General features: G+C 30.9%; 1 protein-coding gene across 1 annotated transcript; it reads right to left on the bottom strand.

Moving 5' to 3' along the window:
• Positions 1-5,676: 5,676 nt before the first annotated feature.
• Positions 5,677-6,872, bottom strand: LOC124886646 (zinc finger BED domain-containing protein RICESLEEPER 2-like). The gene is made up of 2 exons (XM_047395522.1): positions 6,043-6,872; positions 5,677-5,926 (listed from the first exon to the last, which is right to left on the bottom strand). Exons 1-2 carry the CDS (start codon positions 6,870-6,872, stop codon positions 5,677-5,679), a joined length of 1,080 nt encoding a protein of 359 aa, XP_047251478.1.
• Positions 6,873-11,144: the final 4,272 nt, after the last annotated feature.

The following is an 11,144-nucleotide window of genomic DNA, read 5'->3' as shown; positions in this document are numbered from 1 at the left end:
AGGGATGAACAATTATGGCCTGATTCACAAAATACAATCTCGAATGAGTTTCTACCTAGCTTGAATGTCTAAGATAAAAAAAGCATCATGATTCATCCATCCGCTAATCGTGAATTTAAAAATGCCAAATCAAAGTTAAGGATTAGGCGACCATCAAAATTCAAGGAATCGCCATACACCAAAAAATTTGGTTCAGCAGTTGGTAAGTATAATAAGATATATATAATTTTTAATGTAATATGTCTTGCAAATACGTTTGTATTAATTAAGTTTTTGTATTCTATAATTATATAGGGAGCTCAACAAGGCTAATACGCATATTCCCCCAAAAACATCCATTTTTATATCACCCGATTGATGGGATAATAGATACGAAGATTGTCAAGAACTTTAAGGACTGGATTTCTGCCGACCTATTAAAAGCTACTGCCAAGAGGTAGTCCTTTTGAATTGCTTCAAATTATTTATTTTTATCAATTATGTTTTCATGGTTTATCATCTCCTTAAAATACCTAGGAAAGGAAAAGCGGATCATTACAAGAAGGGAAAATCAGAAATTCCAAAGATGCATTTGGTGTTGAGACTGTTGAAGACAAAAATTGGTTCTATATGATGGGGTTTGCAGATCATACATGGACAGACTCGGTTAGTATATTATTTTGAAATTTTTTCCATTTCGTCTGTAACACTACTTAAAAATACATATTAGGTTACATTGAAATACATATGGTTTAACATATATTTATTTTTAAGTATTCAAAATATGATATAGTATACTACATCACATACTGTTGCATATACTATTAGATAACATTGTCTGCATGTAACTGAACTTTAAGAATGCAATTTTAGATACACAAATCTTCTACATTAATATAAAAAAATGCATATATATTTTTTACTTGCATACACTTTAATATTTATTATATAATTTTTTTGAATGCTCTAAATTTTGTGGTATTCACTAATGCAGCATATTGATGTCTGCTTATACTACTTAAGGAAGAAGTTGAAGTATGGGCCGCACAGTTCGTACAAAAACGAGCCAAACAAATCGTACAAATACAGTACAGTTGACTGCAACTTTATGAACATAATTAGATCTTTGAAGGATGTATATTCTATGGATCATCAAAACCTTAATGCTGGAGGACAGGAGCACTATCTTATTGAATACATCAATTGTTCTACATGCATGCTGCAGTGCCATGGCATACAATGGAAGACATTTTTATTTTGGTCAATATAAAGAAAAAATATCACTGGGTTCTCGCTATTTTATCATTTTCAAAAAGGCATATATTCTTGTATGATTCATATGAATTCGGTGGTCATTATGCAGCTGTTCTTGCTGAGATTGAGAAAATAGTAAAGATTATTCTATTGTGTCTCCAAGCTTGTGATTTCTATGTTAAGAAAGGAATTGATCTTCAAAACCATTCAAGATACAAAGACAAAGAATTCTCAGATATGTTTGATGTTTTATTTGAAGATGATTTACCTCAACAACCGAGTGGAAGCTTGTAAGTTTTGAATTTACATATACCAAAATTGTATGTTTGTACAAAATATATTTCACTATTTAATCAAATTTTATTTTTTTTTTGTAGGGATTGTGGTGTCTTTATGGTTATGTATGCAGAGTGTATTTCTTATAGTCACAAAGTTATTGCGATTGAGTTCGACCCCAACGCACTCCGTACAAGATATGCTGCACTTTTGTGGGACTATGGGATCCAAAAACAAGAAGCAAATGCCATTAGTGATGCCAAAGCACCCTTGAGGCCTGCAAGGCAAAGTAGAATAACTAGTGTCACTGAAGTTGTTGATGTATGATGGTTGATGGATTTTTGACTTTTTGTATTTTAAAAACTAGTTTATAGATGTAGGTTTTGATTGTACAGACTAATTTTCATGTTTTGAATTGGTTTATTTCATGGAGTTCTACCTTTTACTGGAGATTTTGTTAAAAAATACATACGTAGTTTTTATATTATGTTTAAAAATACATATATCGTATAAATCAATTGTATTTATCCTAAAAATACATATGCAGTATTAAAATCAAATATTGCAAAAATACATATGGACCATTCCCAATATGTATTTTAGTATGTTGTTGTTGTTCTTTAAAGTTTTTCACCTCCTTCCTATATTGTTAAATATAACATGTAGTGTGAGATTTATGGAGTTCTACCTGTTACTGGGAGATTTAGTTAAAAAATACATATGTAGTTTTCATATTATGCTTAAAAATACATATGTAGTATAAATCAATTATTTTTCAGCATAAAAATACATATGAAATGTTAGAATCAAACATTACAAAAATACAACTATAACATACCTAATATGCATTTTTAGTATATTTTCATTACGTATAATTATAAATTAGGATTTAAATTAAAGTGAAATTTGAGATTTTAATGTAGTTATTTACAAAATATATATGCAGTGTTGATATTTTGCTACAAAATACATATGAATTATACATTAAAAATATTTTCCAAAAAAATACATATGGCGTGTTAATATAAAGTTGTTGGAAAATAAATATTGATCAAACCTAATATGTAATTTTGATATGTGTTCATTTTAAATCATTATACAAGAGAATTTGAATTAAAGATAAATTTGACATTTCATTAATACATGTGTAATGTTTAGATTTTGAAACATAGATAGATCATGTATTCAGATATTACTGTCTTCAATTGTCAAATGATTCATAAATGTATTAACTAAACTGAATTAGTTCATCATTATAAAAAAATGAAAAAAAAGTTTTAAGAAATAATACAGAAGAAGAAATGTATCATTTACGATATTTGCTACAAGAACGCCTATTGTGACCCTTAGCCCCACACACCGCATTAGTTAATATTCTTCTTTTCAAACATATCCCGACCTGATTTTCCATGATCTTTCTTTGCAGGTCTTCCTGGAGTTTTAGAGGCAGTACTATTTCACCAAGTATGCTCTCTAGAATTATTCAGTCATCGTTGTATGGCAACGGATAGATTGGAACATCGTATGTCTTCAAAACAATTTTTGGTTTAAACAAATCAGAACAGTATGGCCCCTTCTCAAAAAAAAAAATTCCAGCACCATACAACCATGTGCACATGGTATCTCATCTATTTAAAAAGCATTACACGAGCACATTTTTTCATTGATGCAAACAATGAAGTGTTTTTGTTTGTCGTATACCGTATACACATATTTTGTGGTTGATACAACCTGACATAAAAATAAAAAATTAAATATACTGATACAAAAAGATGAATTTCATATTCCATGATATGTTGTAATCACACCAGCATTTGTACAAATAAAAAATACATATGCAATAAAATACATATGCAGAGTACATTTTTACAGAGCATCCAAATACATATGCAATTGTTAATAATTTTCAATACAACAAAATACATCTGCAAAATACATGTTATTTTTTTAAATGTTCATATTTTTTATGTTGTATATCTTTTCATTAATTTACAACTGCATGAAAAGTATTTTCATATTTATGTTTTCATAATTATAATTTCCACAAATCTAAAAGGTCATATCGTCATTCGGGTACACAAAAGTCTCGTTCTCACTGAGTATGTCATTAAACTTTCCAATGAGTATTGTGAAGGTATATGAAGCCTCCTACCTATTTTCACAATTCCATTTTGCAAACAGTAATCGAACTTCCAAAGTCATAAATTTGCAGTTCTCTAGCTGATACAAGTAGGGGTGGGCATTCGGTTAGTTCGGTTTGATTGTTGAATATCGGTTTGGTTTTTCAATTTTCAGATTGATGAAAATGAAAACCATAACCAAACCAAAATTATTTCGGTTTGGTTCGATTTTTACAAATTTGGTTCGATTATTTCAGATTTTTGTTTTGGTTTTAATGATTAAAGTAGTGAACATTTAATATTGATGATTTTTCTAGAAAAATAATCTTTTTTCTAACCTATTTTTCATTCTCAAATATAAATAACTATAAATAACTCAACACGAATGAAATTAAATGATATAACCATAATTTAAACATAATACATAACTTCATTATGCATAAGTTTGCATAAATAGTCCACAAACAACTATGAAGTCGTAAAAACAGTTCATAAAAGAACTACCACAGTCCACACACTATTTCTTCATAAATAGTCTAAAGTCGTCAAAACATTATATAAAACATTCGAGTCACTAAAATAGTCCATAAAACATTAAAACAATCCACAAATGATAAATCAATCAATAAAATAATACAAATACACAATATTCCATAAAACTGCAAAACAGCCACCACCATTAGTCCATAAGACAGCTATAACAGTCCACCAAAATAGTCACCGATCCACAACCCACAAATCAGCCACAACAATCATCTATAGTTCAATAAAATTTGTTGTGAGTTCAAACTTTATTATACAAAAAGACTTACTAATACTATAGACTGCATCACTAAACTAAAACAATATACACAACTTTCTTACATTAAAAATGAATAAAATATACAAATTCCCTACATGGCTACATACAGTTGTATGATACAGAAGTAATATCATATACCAGGTAAATACTTTGCATGCAATTGATAGAAAATATTTCACTATAATCAAACATGCCACCTCATTGTATTATGGCGTCCAGGTATCAAGGATGACACAACCTACACTTGTAATTCCTAAGGGATGAAATCAAATCTTCGAATATAAAAATTAAAGACAATATAAAAACCACCTCTTCCAGTAAATAAAGTATTATCACGTTCCAAGTTATATGACCACTTTGAAACTTTTTAACAACTTATCTGAAAATCTCACTCTCTCTAGTCTCTAAGGCATCTGGAATAATTATTGATCAAGTGAAAGTTTGGTTGTGATATGGAAAATCAAGTTAAAGAGCACACGATTCACTTCAAATTGCATTTAAATAGTAAAAAAGAAATCAAAGCTATATACATTCTAAAGAACTGTCAACTGAGGACGCCCAAATTTTAAACGTACCATAGTTCCATGTGGTGCAGAGACACCACCTCAACAAAGATCAAAAAAAAAATATGATAAATCAGTGTTCCAACAAAGAACAGTCAAAGGAACATCACATGATCCCACTAAGCATCGGATCCTTCAACATATTCAAACATCATATATAAAAATCTGATCAGCTCAGGTTTAAAGCCAATCAATCCACCATAAACAACATACTGCTCTATCTTGATGATCTCTTATTAAATTGCAAGACCAAGCTAGAGATAATGCAGTCATCTACAACTTGCATAATTCAACCCTAACACACTTTCAAATCAAGAAACTAATAGAAGTAGAAGTAGAAAAAGAACGCAAAAACACACTTACCCACAATCCAAATTTGCTTATTGGCAACTATACATCAACAATGCTAGACTCAGTTCCACTACAAGTCATTTCTAAAAAAATATAAGACACCTGTTAGTTGATATGCAATATAAATAAGAAATTATTTTCAATAAAATGAATACAAAATCATAAAATTCTTACCAATTTCAAGTTGCTCAAGATACTCTAAATTTTCCTCAACATTAATTGGAATAGGTTCACGTCTAAGCCAATCTTGAAGACAAATAAGAGATTGCACTAGTTTAGGAGTTAATGAACTCCTAAATGGATCAATAACACGACCTCCCGTGCTAAATGCTCATTCAGATGCGACACTGGAAATGAGAATGGCTAAAACATCACGAGCCATCTCAGCAAGAATGGGAAATCTCGGCTCATTAATTTTCCACCAACCTAATATGTCAAAATTTTTCGAATCTGGCTCAATCTCTTCAGCAAGATATTTTCCCAACTCAGATTTACTGCTTGAACCTCCACTAATTTCTTTATGTTTCTCAAATTGTTGTTTTGTTCTCATTAGGTCTCTTCTTTGAAAGTTTCCATAACCACTTACAATGAAAAGTTTCCAGAATAAGAAGAAGTAGATGAAGATGAAGAGTTTTTCAATTTCTTAACATAATGCTCAAACAAGGCTTTCATATATGCCTCTACCGACTCAGACTACTTGTTTCCAATTTTTTTCCCAAACATGTCCACAATTTCAAAAGGAACATATTCTAGTTTGTTACGGGGATCCAATACAGATGAAATAAAGATCATTTTGTTCATTTTCTTTGGATCACCCCAATACTTTCTAAACTTTTCCCTCATATTTGTTGCTATTTTTCTCAAATGAAAATCTTCATTTTCTATCATCTCTTTCAAAATCAGATCAAGCTCAGCAATTTTCACAAGATGCACACTATTAGTAACATATTCTGAACCAGAAACTTTCAAAGTAAGATCATAAAAAGTTTTCAAAAATTTTATCATTGCCCTCACATTTTCCCAATCCTCACTTGTAAAAGCCCCTGCATTAGTTCCATCTTCACAAGGAGAAGTACGAAGATAATCCAAAAAACCATTATCATAGAAACAAAATCTTTCAAATGCAAGCTCAAAATGTTGTGCTATTTCAAGCATCAAGTATGTAGAGTTCCATCGAGTAGGAACATCTAAACATAAAGATTTATTGCAAGTTATCATTTGATATTCACAACATTCTTTGAACTTTTTAACTCTAGCAGCAGATTGTTTAACATACTTCATAGATTGTCTTACTCGCTTGACAGACTTATCAATTTTCTTTAGCCCATCTTGTACAATAAGATTAAGAATGTGTGTCATACACCTCACATGAAGATGCTGACCCTCCATTATGTTAGCTCCCCAATTATTTAACTGTTTAGACATTTCTATCACAGTAACATTGTTGGAACTAGCATTATCAACTGTAATACTAAAAATAGTATCCAAACCCCATTCAAGAAAACAGTTAGTAATGGAAGCAGCCATATCAACACCTTTATGACTAGAAATTGGACAGAAATTTATCACTCTTTTATATAATTTCCAATTTGTGTCTATAAAATGATCTGTTAGACACATGTAGTTAATGTTTTGTATAGATGTCCAAGTATCTATCGTAAGACAAACTTTTGGATGTACTTCTTTGAAAACCTTTTTCAAAACTTATTTCTCTTCATTATAGAACTGATAACAATCTCTTGTCGAGGTTCTACGAGAAGGAATATGAAAGTGTGGGGCTGTGACTCTCATAAAATTTTTAAAACCTTTCTTTTCACAAAACTAAATGGCAACTCATCAACAACTATCATTTGGGCTAAAGCTTTCCTACTTTGTCCTTGATCAAATGTCCAAGTACCCAATGCCCCTTTCTTTTCACCCGCTGAAGATGGTTGAAAAGCTAATTTTGTTGACTGTCTTTAACACTAACATTGAGGCGATAAGGACATAACTTTAGTATGTGATTATTCATCGACGAAGTACCACTAACACTTGAAGGAACAACATAAATTTGCCCATAGTACTTACATTTTACTTTCTTAGCTCCCATTTTTTCATCATCAAACTTGTCAAACCATTTCTAACATTTTCCCCTAGGTTCCATGGCCTTTATTTTCTTCAAAAGTTCAGCTTCAACGGCAGTTTCAACATCATTTGGAGATGAAATTGAAATATTTTCATTTGATGCTCCACTTTCACTTACCCTGCTTCCAATCTGTGAAAATAATGTAATTATTTTTAATTCTCACTTCTCCTCCTTTAATCTTAAACTATCAATTTAAATGAGGAATGGAAAAGAATACCAGATTAGACATAATTGGAAGCCTTGATTGATCAAAAAATTGGTCGTCGATCAATTGAATGATTGGTTGCCGGCAACCAACTCAAAAAACCCACAGACAGACGACAGTGGTCATCGCCGGCTCAACTATTCCTCTCTGCCTTCGGTAGATAGCTACAGTCTACAAGTAACAAGCCCACAACAGTGTCCAGTAGAAAGAAGGAACGCTTGTCGGCTTGTCGCTTGCTCGCCGCCTTGCCTTCGCCGGTGGATTGTACGGAGGAGCGAAGCAAGGAAGTGTCGTCGTCGCCGGTGGATTGTACCATACGTGAGAAATGGCGCATAACTGCGGCTGTTTGCTTGTGTAATGTGTTAGCGATTTAGTGTTTTGAAATTGTGCAATTGTGCTTACTACTTAATAGTTACTACTTACTGAATATATATATAGATATATATATATATATTATATATATAATATATATATATATAATATATTATTTTATATATTTTATATATATATATATAATAAAATATACATATTATTTATTTATTTATAAAATTTTGGTTTTTCGGTTTATCCAAATTTAAACCAAAACCAAACCGAAAAACCAAATTTCAAAAATTACAAACCGAAACCGATCCTAAAAACCGAAAAACCAAAACCAAAATTAAATTTTGGTTTTTTCAGTTTAGACCAAAATATGCCCAACCCTAAATACAAGCACCCTATTTATTGACTCCACAATGTTTGAAGTCAAAGTCCATCCTTGGTGAACTGTTGCATACGACCTAGCTCACTTTTCGTAATCCATCAATTCCAAATATTTCTTCACCCTAATATCAGCTGCCTCAACTTTTTTCATTAACATGTGTAATTCTAACTTTGAATATGATTTGGCCATTGTATAAAAGATCTCCGACAATGTATCGTGTGACTTTCGGTAAAGTTTTTCATATTTCCCTATAGATGCCACATACATGCATAATGTGGAACATCTTTGTACACATCACCAACAGCCTTTATGATGCTTGGATTCCTATCAGACACAACACACATGTTTTGTCTTTCCCCGTACGCTTTCTTTAGATTCTCAAAGAACCACGTTCAGGATGCATCATTTTCAGAATCAAGCACACCATATGCCAAAGGATATATATGACTTGTATACATAATTCATCATTTTTAGAATCAATCACACCATATGCCAAAGAAAACATATGACCTGCAAATATAAAAAAATCTGCGTAGGCCGATTTAAATATATATAGGAACTGCATATGTATTTATTACAAATACAGGTAAATTAATATATATACATACATATATATATATATTATCTACCTGAAATGGTATCAATTACATATAATAAAATCTACTTGAACCTCACTATCAAACATAATCAATTTGACATGTTTCATTCAGAAAATTTTGAAAATATATGTAATTATATACAGATATGTATATATGAAGTGGATATATGTATTTTTCAAGTCAACAGCAGAAATACAAAAAAAATACAACCAGTTATACAATGTAATTATTATTAAATGATACTAAACTGCTCCGTCCGTTGTACATGCTGTTACAAATGCCCCAGTATACATTCCTCTCAGATGACTAGCATCAACAACTACGACTGGTCTACAATGATCGAATCATTTAATGAATGCATGTAGTGTGATAAATACATACAATAGCGCATTATCATCTGTCTTCTTTATTCTTATATGTGACTCCAGATAGGTAGTATTTAGCACATATAAGTATGATGGCAGTTTTCTATAAGATGCTGATGGCTTACCCCTCAACTCTTCTAACGCTCTTTCCTTGGCCCTCCAACATAAAGTGTATGTCAAATCCATACCAAAATCTTCCTTCATGTCATTTTTTATTTCTGTCACACTGTATTTTTATTTGAAGTTTTTGAATTTCTATTTAACCATACCAGCTATCAACATACTAGTTGCATGAATCTTTGGATAGATCTTGTCCTTCACTGGGCAAGTATGTTCAGGTATGAATCTTCTAATTCTAAACATTCTAGTGTCTCCCATGCCTGATGCATGCATTAAGAACTCACAGTTTCTTGATTTGCAAAACAATGTATAACTGCATCTAACATGATTAAATGCATTCAAAATACATATCCAAAGTAATATTAAACAAAATCAGAGTGATATGGAATGTAAATATATTTTTTAACTAGACCTTTTACTGCACGTTTGAAATTTCTAACTAATTGCATAGTCCTTCATGACTGACTTTAAAAAAAAATTTATCAAGTAAACCTGATCGTCCTCAATACGCTTGTGGTGTGGGTCTGAGATAATCACCTCAATAGTATCCATCTCAAAAAAATCTAATGCTTGTGTATCTTCACAAACCACTAAAGCTCCTTCATTTGTTGTATTTATCACTGTTTGCAAGTTGTTACAGTTGATTTCTCTTTCAGCAACACATATAGATGAACTTGCCAAGTTGTTCCCTACAACTTTATCCAAAATGCTTACATATAAAGAAAGACAATTCATGTCTTGTATGAGCTTTTTCTGCAATATAAACACCTTTAAACCCATATCGTTATGTATTTCTATTTGTCCTGCATTAGCAGTGATTTGATATTCCACTAGAATACGTTTACTGGTTAAATCCATACTAAAGTGAGATGCCAAAACATCGTGCAGCTCAACGAATGTTGCTGATGTGCTCAACAATATAGCATCAGTGACATATTCTTCGAAGTTCTTTTCGTACGTCCATCGACCAGAGTGCTTTACAAAGACTGGTATGCTTTCCATTTCTACTTGATTTAACCAATAAATATACATATTTTTCATATATCACTTATTTTAACACACACTTTACATCTTTAAGTGCAGACAAAGTTACACAGCCAACATCTTCATTTAAAAAGTACATTTAAACAATATTTGTTTAAATTAAAATACAAACACAACAAAAGTTTGCAAACAAATACAGAAACTGCTGAATCAAATGGAAGTAAAACAAGTACGAAATACATATGCAGTGTTAACATAAATACATATGCAGTGTTCACATAAATCATATCAAAAATACATATGCAGTGTTAACATTGAGCATATCAAAAAATACATCTGGAGCATACGTAATATGTAATTTGATATGTTTTATACATATTTGTCAAATGTCACTTGTTATAACACACACTTTTCAGATTTAAGTGCAAATAAAGTTACACAGCCAACATTTCAATTTAAAAAATATATTTACACAACATTTGCTTAAAGTAAAATATCTTTTCAAATATACATTTATACTATAGAATTTCGACAACAAAATAAAAATATATATGCAGTGTTAACATTAACCATATCAAAAATACATATGCAGTGTTACCATTAAGCACATCAAAAATACATATGGAATAGATAATTTATACTTTGATATGGGTTCATATAATATCATCAAATTCAACTGCTAAATTCGATCATTAATT

Source organism: Capsicum annuum, chromosome 8 (genome assembly GCF_002878395.1).
Source record: "Capsicum annuum cultivar UCD-10X-F1 chromosome 8, UCD10Xv1.1, whole genome shotgun sequence".
Classification (NCBI taxonomy): Eukaryota; Viridiplantae; Streptophyta; class Magnoliopsida; order Solanales; family Solanaceae; genus Capsicum; species Capsicum annuum.
Note: the sequence above shows the minus strand (reverse complement) of the source record. Positions and strands in the feature narration are given on the sequence as shown.